We start from the raw sequence: 19,915 nt of genomic DNA, 5'->3' as shown, positions 1-19,915 counted from the left end.
TTGCACTCAGTAAGTGGAGGTGAAGAGATCTTTATTTTGTGTTTACCCATGAGGCCTTTCCTCCAGGAGTGTGCTGGGTCCCAGTGTCTGCTTTGCTGCTTACACCTGTCCTGAATAGGATGTTATTCCATCTGGAAGTAAGTACTCCTGTGCCTTCTAGAGGGTGAGAGGGATGGATGAAGCTGAGAAGCTGTGGATAAGCTGTATTGCCAAAGACTTTTTCTTCTAGTCCTTGGTTTGTGTTGTTTCTCTACCACATTTATGAAATAATTGACTCTAAGCACCTCCAATTGTTTGTTTTTAATGTGCTCTGCTCTGATGCAATCATCCATGATGCTGGCCAGGCATATCCAGATATATGACTCCTGGTGAAAGGTATTTTTCTTGGCTGTACATCTGTACTTGGTTGAGAACAGTTCCTGTCTCAGTTTTGGAGACAAATTTCAGGAGAATACACTCTGGAATGAGCATTTCCTCTAAAGAGAAAAAGGCTTAAATAACTCCCTTTTCTTCTGCCAATGAGAGAAATTGATACTAGCAGGTGAAAGTGGAAGAAAAAAACCAAAAACTGTTTATTAACCAAAAAAAAAGGGGGGATGGGGGTGGGGGGAAGAGTGTGCCTACAGGGCACAGAAAAGGACTGAATAAATGCTAGATATCAACTCCCAGAAACTTACCCTCTGCACACCCACACATTCACCCACTGCAGAACAAAAACACCTTAAAAATGCCCAGGGAAGAAAAAACACACGGGCTGACACATGGACTGGAAAGCAAAATAGTGACTGGTCCCTTGGTCTCTGGGAAGGGGCAGAGGAGTTTCCCTAGCAGCCCAGAGCAGAGCAGAGGGGACACCTCCTGAATGTCTGATGTGGGTCTCCTCCTCACAGCAGCCAAAGCTGATGTATTTTGATGTCCTTTCTTGTGTTGGTTCAGCTCCTCTGAGGTCTCAGGTTTGGGATGGGCCCACTGGCTCCCTGGATGGGAAAAAAAAAATCCAAGCCAAAAACACTGCTTAGAGGATTCCAGGCTAGGGAAAGGAAAGGGAAAAAACCTTCTTGCTTCAAGCTATCAAAAAACCCAATCCAACAAGAGGAACATCCCAAATCCACACTGTCCAGAGCACACTGCAGAGAGAGATTGAAGAGAGCCTGCACTTGGCATTCCCAGGCTCCAACCCTGCCCCTGCTTCCTCTTAAAATATACCATAGACATTTCTAAGCATAAAGCTGATGGGTAGGGAAAAAAGTATCTTCATAAAATCACCCCAAGACAGTTCCCGTTTCTGAATCTGAGCCTGTGTGACTCACATTCAGCTGTCCCCTTTTCTGATGGGAAGATGGGGAAGAGATTATTTTGGTCATTTGAAGCAGGGCTTCATATTGTGCATTCCTGGGATGCTTTTCTTGGTTGTGGGAACAGACAGAACCATTCATCCCAGTGTGGAAAGACTGCAGGAACAATCTAGCAGAGATCTAGAAAGTGCTTGTTGTCTGTCATATCTTGTACAAGAAATAAAAACAAAATAAGCAGAGCTGGTGGCACTGGAGTATCCAGAGGAGCAGATGGAGTTTTCTTTACAGTGTATCTGGAGAAAGTCACATTCCCCTGAAGTTTTGCAGGAAGGCAAAGCAAACAGCTCGTGCAGGTAATGTGGGGAGTAGGAATGATAAATAACATAGAGAATAGAAATTTTCAGTTCCCCTGAAGTTTCTGGATAGAGCTTGAAGACAATTCTGGCTGATTTCAGTATCAGGGAAGAGAGATGGCTCATGTGTTTCTTACACCACATATTCGCCTGTGTTCAGCCTCTACTGCTGGAAGGAGATCTTTCAGAAGAGCTGGAAATAGGTTTTTCAGGAGGGCTCTGCTAATGGAGCCTGTTGGGAAGCTGAGGGTTCTCTGTGGCAGCTCAGAGCATGTTGTTATCTCTAATGGAGCAGGGTAGTGCCCTGTGGAGATACTGGCCTGTGTCCCAGGCCAAGGGTATTTCTGCAGCATAAAAGCTGCATCACTTGGTCAGGAGCTAATGTGGGACTAGGATGGCTCTGCGTGGTGAAGATGACCTAATGGTGTCATTTGGAAGAGCTCCATGCTCAGCGTTCAGAGCTTCCTAAAAATCTGCTCATATGTATTTGTGTTGAAGTGGGGGAGAGGCTGGTGACAGAGAAGGAGTATCTGTCCCTAGCAGCAGGCACAGGCTTCTTTAAAAGCCTCCCAGACATTTATTTTTATCTGTGTAGTACTGACAAAGTGCATTTGTAGTAAAATTTACTCCAGTTTATCCTTATTTCCCTGTGTGGTGATGAATGTGCAGGGTGTGCTGAGGCAGCTGTCCCTGGCTGTGGTCACTCTGCAGACTGTGACAGTGACACTTCAGATGGATGAGTTTGCCCCTGTCACACCCTCCCCATAAGCTGACATGCCATGGGCACAGCCAGGGGTTCTGCTGTGATTCCCAGTACCACCTGAGAAGTTTTTGAGTCTGTTGTATGTGGCCACGGTTGTGGTGGTTGTATTTTAGGATAAAAGCATCTGTCTCTGCCAAGGGGAACATGATTAGCAGCCTGTGGAATTCATTTGGTTTTAGCATTAGTGTGTTGAAAGCAAATGTGTTTGTGTAAAGATTTCTGGCAGAAATATTTATCTGGTGGGAATACACTTCCTCTTGTTTCTCTCCCCAGTGTAAATATATCCAGTTTTCCTGGGAAGAAGCAGAAAATCACAATATCCTGTGATGGGAGTGGACAGCTATCTTTAGGGATAATGAGATGTGGACAGAGAATGAAGTTCCTATATCCTCAACGATGAGCAGCAAAATAGAGGAATACACTAAATTCACTGTTCCCTAAAGTTTATGTGGTTCTGGCTGCAAAGTTAAGGACCCAGAGACCCTTTCTAAGAGAAGACTGAAAAACTGTAAAATCAATTTATTTTTCTGGCACCTTCTCCTGCTTAAATTCTTCTCTACTGCTGTTTTTTCCTTCCCTGTGTCTTTTTATCTTCTTATCCACATTCCTGGTTAATTCAACCAGCTGTATGGAAGCACCATTGCTTAATCCTGAGTACATCAAACCTTGTAACAAAATGTAGGATTAAATAATGAGTAAATTCAGGAGTAAGGTCATGTTGTGAAGAGGGTAAACTTTCAGGCCGAAGGTGATGGATTGAGATCTCTAGGTAAAGCACATCACCTGCCAGCAGAAGAGCTAGAAATCAAGTTGGTCTGTAAAATCAAAGCCAGCCCTGGGCAAAATGTGTCCTATGAGGTGGAGGGGGTGGGAGATGCCACATCTGATGGCTTGACAGATAAAAGGAACCTGGCTGAGCAATGTTTCTCACCTGCAGATTCAGTTCCTTGTCTCCCTATTTTATGCTAAACAGAGCTGGAAGCTGTAGCCTCCTTTTCAGCTCTGAGAACTGTTCCTCAGCAGCTCTGTTGCAGGAGGGCTGTTTTTTCTTTTCCTTAAGAAGAGTTTCTTGCTCTTGCCAGTTATTTCTGCTGTGGGTGATGTGACTGGAGCATCCTGCCTGTCGTAGCCAGCTCTGACTTGTGTGTGAGGTGAATCTCTGCAGGTGTCTGAATCCACCCAGGTACTGAACACCTTTGTGGGCACTTGAGGAAAAGCCCCTGATCCCTCAGGTTTTTGCTCAGGCTCCCTCCTCAGGATGTCTCTGCTGATCCCTCCTTCCTTTGTCTCTTTAAGCTGATGAAGGATGACTGACTTGCTGCTCTTTGGTGTTTTAGGTATTTGTGAGCCCTCAGGAATAAATCTTTGGAATTCTGCTTGTGGTTTTCCCTCCTCTGTGTCTGCTTGCAGCTTTTCCTGGAGCCCTGCCAGCCCCCTGCTCGCTCTGACCCAGCCTGTGTTGAAGTCCTTACTCATGCCTTAATCATTTCCCATCCCATTATTGCAATTCCCTCCTTGCAGCATCTGTAAATCTTTGCTGCACTGATTCCAGGGGTGCTGCCTCCTTCCTTTGCCCAGGAATCAGTGTCCCCAGGTTCTGGCTGGTCCTTGGATTGCTCTCTGTGCTGTTAGGTTGGCATTTTCCCTGACTTACTTTGGTGTCACCTATTTTCTTCCCCATGCTGGCCTGCTGACTCCCAGCCTCAGCTTTCTCTTGTCTGATAGGCTCCATTTTTAATTGTTTTCCTTTATCCATTAGGAATGTTACTGCTTTTTTTAAAAAAACAACTTAGTCATTTCCTTTATTTTTCTTTTCTTGTCATAAAATTGTGTTTGTTGTTGCAACATCCTTGCAAGAAATTTGGAGGTTTTATTCCATTTGCCTACTGGGAAGGGAATGACATAAGGAAGGTTGTGACTTCACTAATGAATAGTTGGTAGAGTTGTGCTTAGGAAGTTTTGGTGGTGTTTTTTTTTTTGTGTTTGTTTTTTTTATTTTTTTTTTTTTTTTTTTTTATTTTCTCATAGATCCATAGGGTCAAATGCCCTTTTATCTGTGGTAAGTTTTTGGGTTTGTTTTTAAGGAAAGGAGCTGAAAACCCCATCTCAGACTCTGGCTCCATCCTTCCTTCCCCTGGCAGTTTGGAGAGGCTGCTCTGAAGGCTGGCAAAAGGTGGTGCCTTTTGTCAGGGTTCTGACAGCACAACGGAGGTTTGGCAGGTGCCAAACTGAGGCTTTAGAATTTAAAACCAGTCAAAACCATTTCAGTTACTCAAATCCCAAGCTGTATTTAAATTCTTGTTTAATGGCTCTGGGAAGTTTCAGCTTTGCCCCAGGACTTTGAGATTGATGAATAAAAAGGTAACATGAAGATGGGAGATGAGGGAAATGATCACCCCTATTTTATAGGAGAAGAAATGAAATGTTCTGGTTTTTCTAGGGTTGTGAGGCAGCTGGAAACTGCTTTCTGGGGGCTTGGTCCATGCTCTCTCATTCATTCTCGATCTGATTTCTTTGTGCTCTGCTCCCCCAGGTGTGTGACAATGGAAGAAGAGGTGCACCATCAAGAAGCCTGAACAGTGACAACAGGACAGCTCTTGAGACATTGGCAAGAAGAGCCTGAGATACAGGAGACAGCAATCATGCTGAAACCGAGTGGACTTAAAATCCCAGGCAGGGCTGGGAAACACTCCAGCCCAGTGGGACGAGCATCAGGGACCACAGCAGCTGCTGTCACCACTGGCTCAAAGGAAGGTAAGGGCTCCATGCAGGGCCATGAGCTGACCCAGTGATTCCTGCCCGGGAGGCAGTGGATTAGTGGAGCCAGTGTTCTGTGGGATGGGAAATTCCCCATCTGTATGTGGGCTGATGGATCAAAACAAGTGTAACAGGGTGAATAAACGGGCTCCCTCTCTCAAGTAATGCACAAAACAGGCAAGTTGTGTGGAGTGGGTGGGAGGCAGATGGATCCCCTGATGTTTAGGGCTGACAGAGGTGCCTGTACAGACACTGACATGGGAAGGGCTGTGAATTAGGCAGATGGGAACCTCCCCCATGACCTTAAACACTGCCCTGTAGCCATTGCTATTGGCCTGTGAGGATGTAGGAGTAATGACTGAGCACTTGAGGTGATTTGGCCTGTGTGGTTTACATCAAATTACTGCCTTTGTTTAAACAGAAACATTTGAAGCCCTAGGATTTGAATAATGAATTCCCTTCACATACCTACACATGCCTTGCTGTTGTTGATCTAAATCCAGTGTATACGTAAGCTATGCAGACTGCCATTATCAGTATAATTAACACTTCAAAAGCAGTTGAGGGTGTGTTTTGCTTAGGGTTCATTTTTCTGGCTTATTGGCTGGTGGGTTGTTTTTTTACTATATATATATAATTTAGTAAATATTCAAGACAGGAGTTTTGTATGTCATGTCTTTAATTTAGCTTTGTTAAAAAAGGCTTTCTTTTTGCTTCTGGGGAAACACATCAGGATGATGTATATCCTATCAAAACTTGTGCTTTCACTATATTACACTTTCATTTGAGCAGGTCACTCACTGGTTGCTTCTTTGGATCTGTCAACTTCTTGAACTTATAATTCAGGCCACTTCCTACATGCCTCATTACTTTGCTGTGTGTTTCAGTCTCCAAGATATAGAACATTTTGGAGAATCAGGAAAGCCTTTTACCTCTCAGACAGTGTTTTTAATCAAGGGGATAATATTGGTCAGAATTTGCTTTAGCATGCTCGGACAAATTAGTCTGGGATAATGATGCTGCAAAATGAGGGTCACCAGACAGTGCTGTCTCTTGTCAGAGTAATGCAGAAGTGTTAATTATTTAATCAAAACAAAAAAAATACCCATCTCTGGGGTTCCTGTTTTGCTTGGGTATGTTGGGATGGTGATTCAGGCACAACTTCTGCACAGGATGTTCACACACAGGACTCTGCTTGCTGCTGAGCCACTGACTCTGCTCCCTTATTACACATCAGGGCGGTGCTTTGCTCATGGATTCTTTCAGCTGAGCTCTCTCTTCTTTCAGTGGCCAGTAGTGTATGTATAACCTCTGCCACTGTAGATTCTTTCCCCAGACAGTGTTGTAAAAGCCACAGCTCTAACTCGGCTTCTTGCACATCTGCAAGGTCTTGTTTGAGGGGTCAGTCACTGCTTGGGGTCATGGGCAGGGTTCCAGATCCTCTGGTGTGATACAGCACTGTAGGGATTGGAAAGGTGCTGCTCTTCCCTTGCTGAGGGCTTGGCCCTTTGTGTGGATATTAACAAATGTTTGGATTGCAGTTTTGTGGGAATGGGTTTTAATATTAGAAAGCCTGATTTCTTTATTTTGTGCCCAAATCTAAGATACCAAAGTATCCTTTTATTTGTTTGCTAGAGGGAAGCATAAACTGACAAAGGAAGAGTTCTGTAGGTTTGGCTGTGTACTTTGAAGTTATTCTTCTGACCCTGTATTTCTGAATTTCCCTCTTGTTTCTCCATGCCCTCGTGAGAAATGAACCTGAGCTCCAGTGATGTGCCTGTAGAACTCCTGCTGGGACTCTCTCAAGGTGCTTCAGTCTGAATTTATAATTGCAGTGTGTCATGGAGTTGCTCTCAGTTGATTTTAATCACATGAAAAGCACCAAAATGAGGGAAAATCGACAGGAAAATATCTGAGGCCTCTCTTCCCCTGAGAGGCTTTGCAGTGGCATCTCAGCAGGCACAGTTGGTGCAAGTCTTGTGGTATGAAAGGGTCAGGCAGTGGCAGGGTCAAGGCAACCTCTGGGCTGAATGCAGTGCCTGTTCACTGGAGGTCCTTTGTGCCTTGTTCAGCTCCAGCCATCTGTCACCAAGGGATGTGCAGCCAAGTACCCTGTGCTGCTCCTAATGGACTCTGGCCTTTGCTGGAGAAATTCTAAGCTTTATTCCTGGAAGAAAGTGAGCATGGAGAAGGGGAGAGGTCTTGTGATGGTGGGTTGGTGCTGTGTGTGCTGCTGCTGCTCTGCCTCTCAGGATAATGCTGGAGGCTGCTGGAGCAATCACAGCACTGAACAATTCCTACCTGGAATGTGAGAACAGAGCACAGTGGGGAGAAACAACTGGGCTGGGTGTATAACTGTGATTGGGTTTGTAGTGTTATTTCTGACCCCTTCTCACTGTCCTGCTCAAGAGCTGCTGCTGTGTCCCTGCATGGCCTCTACCTGCTCCTCCTCCCACAGATCTCTTCAAAAGTCTTGCCAGCTGCCTCTTGCTCCTCTCCTCTCCAAAGATAATCTGTGAGCAAAGTGTGCATCCCAAAATCCTGCTGACTTACCTGTGTGCCCTTCTCTGAGAGTGGCAGCATCTGTGGGGCCCAGCCACAGCACAGTCATGGGATTCAGCCTTTGGCAGGTGAAAACTGCAAGAGAAAAAACTACAAGCTTTTTGTGTTAAAGTGGTTTAATTTTATAACAGAGCCAAGTGTCCACATCACAGAAATCTTAACCATAGCAGGCACTGATGTGAATTTTGGGGATGCCTGCAGCCAAAGAATCTGATGGTAGATGGCCATGGAAGCTGCATTTCATTACATTTCTTGGGATTAATCAGATCTGGGCCACTAGGCATTATATGAGGTCTTAAAGTTGCATGAAGGAGTCTCTGTGTGAGGTGTTTGAGAAGCCCTGCAGAAACCACGAGCTCTGTGACCTGTGTCTGAGCACTGAAAGTGCTTCCTGGGAGGCTGACAAGGTTTTCCTGATTCCACAAAAATTCATTACATGCCCCTGAACTCCTGCCTTACTCCTTGCCTTTTGCACTTACCTGGCTCTTGCCAGAAAAGCCAAAGGAGAAGTCTGCATTTTCTGGAGCTTGATGGAAGAAAACCAGAGTGGTTTGGGTTACAAATTACAGAGCTGCAACGCTGATCTATATGAATTTGCCACCTTGGTAGAGAATAGGAATCTCAAAATCCTGAAATGTAGCTGCAGAAGAGAACTATAAATCTGACAAAGCAGAGGATTAAACTGCAGCGGTGCCCAGTCTGTTGCTTCTGAGATGTTCCTTGGCTCTGGGAGCTTAGGGCTGGCTCAGAAAGACCCCAAATGGAGATTATATCCTTCAGATTGCGTGTTAAGAGATGTTGCCTGTTCTCCAGTTGTTACTAATATATGTCAGTCATTAGCTGCAAATGAATTTTTAAAATCTTCACACTTTGATACTCTTCCCCTCCCATAAGTTTATCAATCTTGTCTGCACAAGTGGAAGTGAAGGTACTTCCCTTTATTCTTACTCTGGAATACACAAAGTTGGTTTGATTTCTCCTTCCTCTTTTCCCCAGTGTTCTGTTCATATTCTTTTGTACAAAGTCAAGTGTCTCTTATCTCTCTTTCATTTCTCTTTTCCTTTCCCAGGCGTGGGGATTCCTCTTCAACATTTCCATGTTCTCTTGTCAACTCAGATCTTATGTACTAGAAAGAGGGTTGATGCTGTTTATGCCTATCTATAGAATTTCATAATTTATGGCTGCAGGTTTCTCTAGAGACCAGATGTGCTGTAGTCACACTGAGCCAGCTTGTCACACATGCTGTATCAGTTATTTTTCCTGGAAACATACTCAGAGTCAATTCTCCTCATGGAATGAATGTCCTGTGTCCTCTTTGAACTTTTCCTTGAGTGGAGAGTTGTTGTGTCTCCTTCCCTGAGCTGGTGCTTTCACAGAGCCATTATGTGTAAGAGCTGTGTGCTGGTGGTCTGGGTTAGGTGCATTGACTTGCTGTGCTTGTGGGCTTTTTCTAAAAAATCAGAAATTCCTAGTTCAGCTGAAAGTCAGTGGGGAACTGGCAGCTGACATGGACTCCTGGAAGAAATTAGCCTTGAGTGGTGTGGTGTCCATGCTGGCTGTCCCCCTCCCTTTTCTCCTATAAAGCTGGAACAATGGAAAAAATAAGTTCTGCTGCTTTGCAGTAACTGTTTTCCTCAACCAGACTGGAAATTCATCTCTAGCTGCCTTAGGAGAAGATTTCCCTCAAATGTGTTGGCTTATTTCCCATGTTTCAAGTGGAGAAAATCACTGTTCTTGACCCCCCCATTCAAGAGAGGTTTCTTTGCTAAAGGTGTGGGTCATGGGCAAAGGGCTCAATATAATATTTGGATTTCTTGTCACAAAGCTCGTATGTCTCAGTTTCTTTCCCACCCTCCTCCTGGAAAAGCCTGCTTTCGCAAGATGGAAAGAGAATGGAAGCTGTGATGAATGGGCCCACAGAGCCCTTCCAGCTGGTGGAACAGGTGAAAGCTGCTGGGAAGAGAAGCAGTCACATTTCAGAGTGGGTTTTGTCTGGTCAGAGCACTGTTAGAGTAATGTGATTGGAGAAGTTTGCCTTTCATACTTCATTTGGCTGTCAGCTGGCTCTAGTGTTTGTTTATGGTTCTTAAATCTCTTGTTCAATTAAAAAAATCTAGCAAAAGACAGGACAAAATAAATATTTGTATTTACAGATAGAGCTGGGCAACACTGAGACTTTGGTGCTGGAGGCAAAAAAGCCCAAACTTAATTAGTTTTCTGTGAGACTTCTGTGCATCCTGTCAGAATCCAGCACAGCCCTTGGATTTTACAGATGGGTCCTGTCTTTCTGAATGGGCAAGTGCAACTATCTGTCACAGGAATTTCATATTTAGGCATGGCTAACAATATCAAAACTGTTTTTCGGCAGTTACCTAGTTTTATTGCCAAAAATTTTGCTTTGATAGCTAAACTCTAAAGCACATTGCTGGGAGCCTGGCAATGCCTTCTTGTTTTCATGTAAGTGTACATGCACTATTTTTGATGAAGAATAAATGCACAAGGCTAATAATGTTGGCATAATGTTTGCTTCTGCAAACACTGTGTGTTGCTTTTGTTCACTAAAAATAAGAGTGAAGCAGACTGGAACACTCCTAGGGCCATTAAAGAGAATGGGATGACTGACTCCATAGGATAATTAAACTAAAATATGCTGTAATGAGGGTTTGATAAGGCTGAGCTGGGTATTGGGTCCTGGTTAGCTGCATTTGGGGTTTGGGTACTGATGGGCTGAGGCTGGTCCCTTCTAGGGGACAGTTACTGCTGTGCCTCAGGGCTCAGTTTGCGTGAGGGGGTTAACTTTTTTTTTTAAATTTCTAGAAATGTGAGTATGTTCTGATGGCTGCTTCTAGTTTGAGACTCAATAATTCTGTGGCTAAGTCTCTTTTGTTCTGTACCTGGCTCAATTCTGCTGAAGGACCCTAAATCTCACCACCACCTTAGCTCTCTTGTGCCTTTACTGCCTTGCTCTTGCCTTTCCCAGTGGAAAATCTTCATTCTTTTTATTTATCTGCCACAGTGTTAACAGCAACATCTTGGTAAATTAACTTTGAAAACCAATTGTTTGCCCCTCGACTTTCTCAGGATGTTTTTTTAAGTTAAATTGGCTGGATGCATAGCAAGCACTAAGATGCAATTTCTGTTGCTTCTAGAATTTTCTGTGGTGAAAAACAGAGGGAGGGATGATGTCCTTCCTGGGGAATTTATGCCTCAGAAATAAGAGAACTTGGGGAGGTTGTTCTCAGGTAATTATTGATGGTTTGGTAGTGTCTTAACACAGGCCTTTTTTTGTAAAGCTGCAAGAAACTGCTGAGGCTCTTTGATTTTGTATCAATCTGTTAATTCTAATTCCCAAATAAATATTAAAGGCACTAAACCACTGTTTTGCCTGCAACAAAAGAAAAGAAATAGGATTGTAATGTCCAGAGGAGCAGATTGACTGGCACAGACACAGGGACCTAATTCTTGTGTATTCAAAGGCTTTGTGCCTCTCGATGAATATTAACTTGGGGTGTTGTGTGCTGGTGAATTGAGAGAGAAGACCCCACATCATGGGGCCAGAGGCTGCCATTATTTCTAGCAAACATTTGGTTTTGCTGTTTTGCATCAGGCCTCGTGGAGTGATGGGTGTTGTCAGCTCCCATCTGAGTGTTGTCCTCAATTAAATCCATGCTGCAACCCCGGGGTGGGATTAGTGATGCTGCTGGAAACGTGTCATTGGTGTCAGTGAAGTTTGATGAGCTCTTGCTTTATGTTGATGGCTCTGTGTACACAGTGTCTTCAGCTCCTTAGGGAATTAGGAGGTTGAGGTGACAGGGAGGTGTTTGAGGATCAAATGCTTCTGTTAGAGTGTCAGCAGACTAACGGCAGTGTTAGCTGCAGGATCCAGGTCTGCACAGGCAGAGTCACCTGGTCAAGGAGTTAACAGGTATCTGAAAGAAAACAAGATTGTTTTCAAGGGCCGAATAGAAAAAACTGCAAATGAGTGTCACTGTTAGGGACACAAAAGAATGAGCAGGCAGCAGAAAGGTCAGCAGGGAAAGCTCTCCACTTTATTTCTCTGACTCCAATATATACACTTTGACAAGCAGGTCAAAGATTGGCTACACAGGTTGCCGCCTCTTCGACCTCGTTGGTGAACATCACCATCAATCATCTTTCTCCTCCCAGAGGAGAAATTTGTAAACAAAATAGATAAATTCTAAAAATACCATAGTTTTCTTGAAGCTGCGTAAAAAAAAAATGCAAACAATGAAAAGCAGGCAAACTTGAGGCAACAAATGAGAATTGCTGTTTTGCTGATCCAGGGCTGAGGTGCAGCTGAGGAGTGGGAGCTGCCACAGCCATGGGAGCAGCTCTGCTGAGGGATCATTAGAACCTGAGTGCATCCCCTCATCCCTGCTGTGGGTTTGACTGAAGTGCCCTGTGTGGAGGTTGTGTCCCTCAGTACAAATCCAGTCACTCATGGACACAGATGCTGTCATGAGACCCTGAATATTTGTTCTCATCCTCATGACATAGCCTATGCCAAAGTTTTCTGGCTTGGTTGTGGACCAACCACTTGTATTCAGCTCACATGTGTCTTTCATGAGCTGCTCTGCCTGCTATCCTCACTCTGAAATACCTTTTGTGCTGGGGTTTTTGAAGGTGGTTGTTCCTCCACCCTTTCTGGTTCCCCTCCTGAAGGGAAGAACCACCTTTGTGGCATTCCTCTCCCAGAAAATGATTCAGTGCATTCCAAGCAATATAAAAAGGCATTGAATCTATCTTAGTTTAATCAGCTTTACAGGTAACATATAGAGATAACTGTGAGTCTGATTTTAATTGTCTTAATGATTAGATACTCTTAGAAGGATTTGATGTAGTTAATCCTTAATATTCAGTTCCTTCATTGTGGGTGAGGCGTGAGCACACACCACAGACATATGGAGGTCAGACACCCTCCTGCTCTCTCTGTCTGTAGCTCTCCATAGAACAGCAGGGAAAGAAAATCTGCTTCCCACAGATGTTCAGCTTATGGAGGTTGGAATATAATGAACTGAATCCTATTCAGCTGGGCTGCAGCAGAAGCACTGAGGCTGTGGTTATGCCCATCAGAGTAGGGATGCAGCTTCGGGGCGGGATCTGCTCCTGCATGTTCTGCCTCCAACAATTGCACTAATCCAGCAAGAGCAGATTAATCATTAAAGGCCTGAGCCAATATTCATTGAAATGAAAGGAAAGATTCCCTTTGGCAGAGATGGATTTGGGATGAGAGTCTGCAGGATTAAAGTGGCATCAGACTGTTGGTACGTAATATTTGCCATAGGTTGGAATTACCCATCACACACTGACCCTGCATGTGAGCATCTTCCTTGAAGGCAGTCAAGTAGGTCACTTGATTTCCACAAAAGCCTTAAAACATTTAGAATACAAATATTATTCTGTATCTATTTTGAGTTCAGTAGGATATTTACTTCTTAATGAAGATGCTAGTAAGTAAATTACTATCCTATTCTTATGAAAGAGAGAAACTGATTTTTATGCAGGAGTGAGATCTGTAATAAAACAGTGTTTATCACAACACTCACTCTGAAATAATAACAGTTGTCGAAATTGAGCTGTCTGTGACTTCAGCAGCTCTATTCAAAATATAGTTGATGATTTCTCTGTTACAAAATGCATTTGGCAGTGCTGTTTTCCAGCACAGTAAATGTGTGTCCTGTGCTGCATCTGGGCTGTGGACTGGAGGATGCAGCAGAGCACTTCATTCCATGGATGTGTTTGCAGAATTCTTTGTGAGAAAGGAAATGTTTGTGAATGGGGATTTTTAAATGGTCTCAGAGGAAGGCAGTGATGAACTGAGCCATGAGTTCCTCTTATAAGCTGAACCTGCAGCAAGGTTCAGGAGTTAATTTGTGTGATGTAGTGCACTGCCAGGTTGTAGGGCAGCATCATGCAGGAGTTAACTCTGCTACAGGAGTGTTCCCAATCTGCTTGAGGAACTCCTACCAAGCAGGAGCTGTAAGTCATTCTCACTTTCTGTAATTATAAGTGTCCTATGCACACATGAGACCTCTCTGTTCAAGACTGAGTGCATCACCACCTCCTGTAAAGCTTGAAGGCTCTGACAAAGGTCAGTATTACCCATGTTTTTACACAAAAGACAACTTAGAGAAGTAGGTCTTGCCCATGCCATCCTCTAAGTCAGAGGGGAAAGTGGAAGTTATCTTGACCAACAGATTTTTCTGGCCTTTTGTCCTCCCAGTCCTGGCACAGGAGCAGCAGCTTCTCTCTCTGATGCTGCTTCCCCTCATCCTTTCCATTGACTGAAGTGTTGTGTCTGTAAACGTTAGTGCCTTTAGAATTTGGCTGTGCAGTCACTGAGCTATAGGGTAAGTTTCTGTCCTGCACATGTTTCTCTTATTTCACACCTAAATCTGCACAGTTCTTTAGGATTCATGTCCCTGAAGATGACAGGAGTCTTTTGTATTGCTGTATAACTTACTTCACAGAAATACTTTCTACAGAATATTCTATTTGGAGGTATTTGCTCAGGGAAAAAAATAATCTTGCCAGACATTAGAAGGGTTTGATGAAGATTTCAACAGGAGAATTTCAAGTAAAGATGATGTGATGTTGAGAAAATTCTGAACCCTAAGAAGGGCTTAGGGGTATCATCCTCAGTGACTGACTCTGTCCTGGCTGGGTGTTCAGAAGATAAAAGCCTGAAACTCATCATCTGAGGAAGTGGCCTGAGAGTCATAGTCCACATGTGAGTCTTTCATACCAGTAAGGTGTACTGGGAATGGGAGCACAGTGTGTGCTCAGGGTGGGGCCCTGTGCTCAGTCTTCAGTGCAGCTCAACTCATCAACTCCCAAGCTTTATCTGTGATCTGTCACTTGGCAGCATCAGTTTCCCCACCTGCACTCCATGGTGGCTGCTGACTTTGCCCACCACCACTCCTGGACTGGTGTAAGATGTCGTTTCTGATGCTCACTTAGATCTTTTGGGTTTGAGAACACTTCCTGTGGGGATCAATGTTTATAGCTGATATATTTTAGGATCAGATCTGGATCATGGTCATGTTTATTATTAAAAAAAAAAAAATACACACACTGCAAATAGGTGACTTGGCTTTTCTGCACATGAGGCTTGTTCATGTATAGCTCATTGCCTTTTGAATTGGATACTTAGCTGTTTAAGCCAGGTATTTGGAATGAAGTAGATGACTCAGTGTTAATCTGCTCTCAAATATCCTTTTTGTTAGATTAGGCAAAGCAAAGCCAGCCCAACAAACTCTGCACCCTGCAGAGGGGGGCTGTGTACAATCAGTCCATTGTGTGCTGTGCTGCCTGCTCTGTGCATGGATGTATGGCTGGAGGAATAAATGGCTGAGGGAGTGATGAATCAAAGCTGTGTTTGGTACAGTGCAGCCCCAGGACCGTGCCCAAGTTTGCTTGGCAGTTATGAGGTGGTTTTCTTTACCTCTGCTATAGTTCCTCTGAGATCCTGGGTGTTGCAGATGGCCCCTGGAATCTCCCTCTTTCAGGTGGATGACTTAAAGAGATGGTGCAATTGTATTGAAGTCATGTTTCTATGGAGGAAGGGGAAAAAATATGTACAAGGGAGAAAGTGTAGTGCTTGTCTGTGTGCTGGTACCATCTCAGTGGTTCAAACTGTGTTGTTTGTCAGCATAGCTGGTGACACTGAAAACCAGCCTCCCAGCATGCAGATAAGGTGCTAACAAAGCATCCTCCTTCATTCTTGTATGTCAGGTGTTAAATTTTTATACTTTTCCCCTCAAGAGTAGGTGCAGACAGGGCATGAGGAAATACCTTTTGTGGCTGCAGGCTGGCAGCTCCTGTAAAGAGCAATTGCTGTGAAGATTATCCCAACTCCTGCCAGAGGGAAGCAGAGCAAAGTAAAATTAGAAAGTCAGAGAAAAGCTGGTGGCTGTACCAAAGAAATATTTCTGAGATTCAGCAGGTAGAAATGAGAAGTGGTTTTCTGTCGAGAGAGGAGGAGTGAGGAAGATCTTGCTGCTGTGCTCTATTGCTACGTGTCTCGACGGGGAGATTCCGTGGTGTAGCCCTGGTTCCGTGCCTGAGGTGTTTTGGTTTTCTGAAATTCTTTTTCCTGGGAAAAAACCAAAACACCTCAGGCACAAAACCAGGGCTACACCATGGTGCCAGCAGAACACCAGCTGCCTGAGCTTGCAGCTTCCAGTTGCACAACTGTACCAGATAAAGGATGCTTTACGCCTGAGCTGGGCCTCTGCAGTGCTCGGAGTGCAGTGGGAGCAGAGGTGTGAGTGGCCCAGCTCATCACCTGTCACACCAGGGGAAATACTGCACTGCGCTCGAGCTAACCTGACCTGGCTGGGGTAACCAGATCACTGAGCACTCTGAGGATATGTGAGAGGTTATAATGCTTGTTCCATAGCTGGAACAGTAAATACTGTGCCCACAGGCAGTGTGTGCCGAAGTTGGAGTGAAGCTAGACTGTCTCCTGTCATTTAACTTCTCTTTCCCGTGGATTGTTAGAGGTGCAGTCAATCTACTTGTGCATGGCTGCTCAGGTTATCCCCTGTGAGTAAACACCCTGAGTTATGCACACACAGCAACTTCTGCATCCTGTTCCCAGTACAGGGAGTTGCTGGGATCCCCTCAACTGGCTCCAGTCTGATCAGAAAGTAATAATTGCCCTCCAGAAAAAGCCAGGCTCTGTTGTTTTTGGGGTTTTTTTGTACCTTCTCTTCTACATTTGATTGGGAGTTATCAGTTACTGAGTTAATGTTAATATTTCTGAATGAATAAGTCAGCGGCCTTTCTGTGTGCACCTGCTTGAGCAATGTACTGCTTGGCTGCTCATCTCAGTTGGTGCTGTAGGAATGATCCCTGAGTCCATCCAAGTGGGTTTTGTGTGGGAATGATGCCTATGCAAAATTCCTGTGTGTGAAAAAGCTGTGAAATTTCAAAACCCTGCTGCTCAATTACTTCTTCTGATGGGGAGGGGGAAAAGCAGTGTGCTTTACTTGGCTGCACTTTACAGCGTGTAGTGCTCAAGATAAATTTCTCCAGTTCAGAACGGTCCCAAGACTGTTGCGCTCTCTGTGCTAATGCCAGTGTTCTGCCTGGGAAATCGTTTATAAATGTCTTATTAAAGACCTGTGTCTGCCTCCTTTTCTTTCTTTTTTGTCATTGGATCAGCTCACTGAGAGCAGCTGTCTTCACTTCCATCACAGCAGCCCCCAAACCACACTTGTGCCTAACAGATTCCCACAGCCCCGGAGACAGAGACAACTGTGCACATGTGTGTGTGAGCTGGGGTTTGTGGGCATGCTTTAGGCTGAGCTCCTTCTCCAGCTTCTCCGTGCTTCTTTGAGAAGAAAAGACTCCAAGAAATCAGCTCAGTGCTGGTTTTATAAAGGGCTGAGCACAGGGTGTGACTGCAGCTCTGCAGCTGGGGACGTGTGCGAGCGTGAAGGAAACTCCCTGTGCCGGGCAGGGGCCTTCCTTGTAAGTATTTCCCTCCTCCCCAGCTGGTGTTTTTGCATCTCATGGGTTACCCTGGGCTGCTTTCTAATGCTCCTTTCTGCCATTAAGTCTTCCATTACTTGCAGTGGTCTCTGTGAGGTAACCCAGTCTGGCTAGTGGGACAAAACTTAGTGAGTCTTTAGAGCTAAGGGCTTGCTTGAATGGAAAACTACATTTTCTTGTCAGAATAAGTTGTGGTGAATAAAGTGGGTAATGCTTCTATGTGGAATATTCTCTAGTGGGAGTGATTTTATTGTTTATTTAAGGAAGAATGAGACTGTTAGTTTGTAATAAACCCTGCGTTACTTTAACATACTAACCTGGAATTTATTAAATTCTAGTTTTGCAAACATGTCTGTATGTTATTTCTAGAGATGAGGGTTGACACATGCTGAGGAAGAAGATATGGGTGCTCCAGTCTTTGTTAAATTTGCAAAGCTGTTAAAATTGTGGGATTTTTGTTTTCATTATTTTTGGTGAAAACGCTACTTCTCCAGAGGTGTGATATATAGGCCCTGTTTTAAGGCTGAAAAATGTTAAATAGAGTATTGAAAAGTGAATGTTGAAAGAATATAGTTTTAAAAATAATAATTACATAACAGTTAAGAGACTGCAGTCTTAAGATGAATAGATCCATCCATATGCTGCAAGATGATTATCCCTCAGTAAAAGAAACCTTGTGCATTTTCTACTAGTCACTTGCCTCCCTTGTGCCTTGTACTGCCAAAACCAATCTGCTTTGCATATTTCATTGAATACTGTTGTTTATTTGAAAAAAAAAAAAAAACACACAAAAAAACTTTAAATCCTCCCACATAAATATATAGCTTTGCTGTTTGTTTCTTTCAGAATTATACTGGATTTGATCTAGTGTAGCTGGAACCCCCCCCAGCTTCTCCATGCCTCCCATCTCCAGCAGGCACCGAAACGTCTCTCCTGTGGCAGAGCAGATTTTGTACCAGTCAGCATCTTGAATGAGACCTTTATAAGAAAGCCTTTGTTTGGGATGTCTGTTTGAGGTTCACTGCCCTTCCCAGCTGCCTCTCTGGAGGCAAATATTTGTCTCAATGGGCATCTCCTTCCATTCAGTGCCAGACATCTTTGCAATGGTCCTTACTCCGTTTTGCTTCTCATTCATAATTCTCATTCTTATTGTCTTCCTGCTCATTGCAGCTTTATTTCTGGATATGCCTCCTCTTTTCAAAGGAGCTAAACACAGGGATGCTGATGTTGTATCAGATCTTAATACTCACACCATTGGGGTTATTCCTGGGAGCAGCAGGGGCAATAGATTTTCAGGGTGCCAGATGCAGATCTTGCCTCTGTGCCAGACCATGGCCCCAACTTTTCGGCTTTGAACTTGCAGAGCTTTCAGTCGTTGTTTCCAAGTCAGCCATAAATCTCTGGGGCTCCTTCCTCCCACAATGTGCTGCCAGGCAGTTGGCTATTGTCTGCAAAGTATTGCTGTTTCTCCCAGGCACCTCTTCCCTCTCTGTTTCTGCCTTATCCTGCAGTTTGAAAGGGCTGTGATCAATCCTGCAGAAAGCAGCTACTTCATTACTGTGCTCAGTTCTTTGAATTTCGATGTGACAATGGGCTGGCTTTCACTTGATTGCTAACAGCATCATGTTTATGTGATCCAGGTTGCTTTGAGAAGCACAAGTCCCCAGGTGGGGACCTAGAAATTCCATGTGGCAAGACCTCATCATTAGTGAGTACTGTGGAGGCAGCAGGCACCAGCCCTTCTCCCATGGCAGATGCCTTTTCTGTGCCTGTGTGGCTGCTGCTGATGCTGCCAAGGGAAGAATCCCTGTCTCCCTGCACAGGAGGCAGCTCCTGGAGGTGCAGCAGGTTGTGCATCCTTCTTTCTTGCCCAGCAGAGTAGCTGCTGTAGGTGGTGGGGAGCAGATGCTCTGGACTGTCCTCCTCTGGGGGGAAGCTCTGCTGAGCTCTGCTCTCCGTCAGTGAAGTTCTGCAGTGTTATGCTTGGAGATGAAATGGCAGAGACCCAGAGAAGCTTGTAGTAACTACAGTGTAAAGAGATGAGTAAAAACCACTGCACCAGGAGCTGACAGGTCTGTGGCTGTGAGGACAAGACCACACTGTTCTCCAGCTCACACTGGAGTGTGGTGGGCTTTGGATGGGGTAGAATCATCCACCCAGATGTGCCTGCAGCCTGAGCAGGGATAGTGTCTGACTGTCATCCCCACCTCATCATCTGAGCACTGGACCAAACAGTGAGCCAGGCTGCTCTGATGCCTCCAGGGCTCTTGCACAATCCCTGTGGCAGTAAAACCAGACGTTATTCCTTTCAGCTGGCACGCCTGTGGGCCAGCAGTAGGGTTTTCCAACTGACAAAATCTTGGCTTCAAATGGGCATTACAGTCCTCTGGTCTCAGGACTGTCCTGAGGCTCTGCCCAGGCTGGGAGGAGCAGAGCTGGTACCAGAAGGGTTTTTTGACCAGTCTGGTTGCAAGGCTGCATTCGAGATGCTCACAGATGGCACAACTTGCTGCCCCATCACAGGTTAGTGGCTTCTACAGCAGGGGCCAGTGACATGGGGGTGAAGTGTCTTCAGCCTTGTGACAGTGGCAGTTCTGCTGGGCTGGTGCACCTTTTATTGCTAGACGGTGGATGAGAAGTTTATTGATTACCATGGAGAGGGAACA

General features: G+C 44.7%; 1 protein-coding gene across 3 annotated transcripts in view; it reads left to right on the top strand.

The window, feature by feature from the left end:
• Nucleotides 1-19,915, top strand: part of CLIP2 (CAP-Gly domain containing linker protein 2) — an 89,705-nt gene that overhangs the window by 24,222 nt on the left and 45,568 nt on the right. For all 3 annotated transcript variants that reach the window (XM_066333163.1, XM_066333164.1, XM_066333162.1), the window contains exon 2: nucleotides 4,945-5,165. In XM_066333163.1, the coding sequence (XP_066189260.1) occupies nucleotides 5,054-5,165 (112 nt within the window). In that variant the 5' untranslated portion in view covers nucleotides 4,945-5,053. The remainder of the gene's footprint in view (nucleotides 1-4,944; nucleotides 5,166-19,915) is intronic.

The sequence above is a fragment of the Sylvia atricapilla genome, chromosome 20, assembly GCF_009819655.1.
Source record: "Sylvia atricapilla isolate bSylAtr1 chromosome 20, bSylAtr1.pri, whole genome shotgun sequence".
Classification (NCBI taxonomy): domain Eukaryota; kingdom Metazoa; phylum Chordata; class Aves; order Passeriformes; family Sylviidae; genus Sylvia; species Sylvia atricapilla.
Note: the sequence above shows the minus strand (reverse complement) of the source record. Positions and strands in the feature narration are given on the sequence as shown.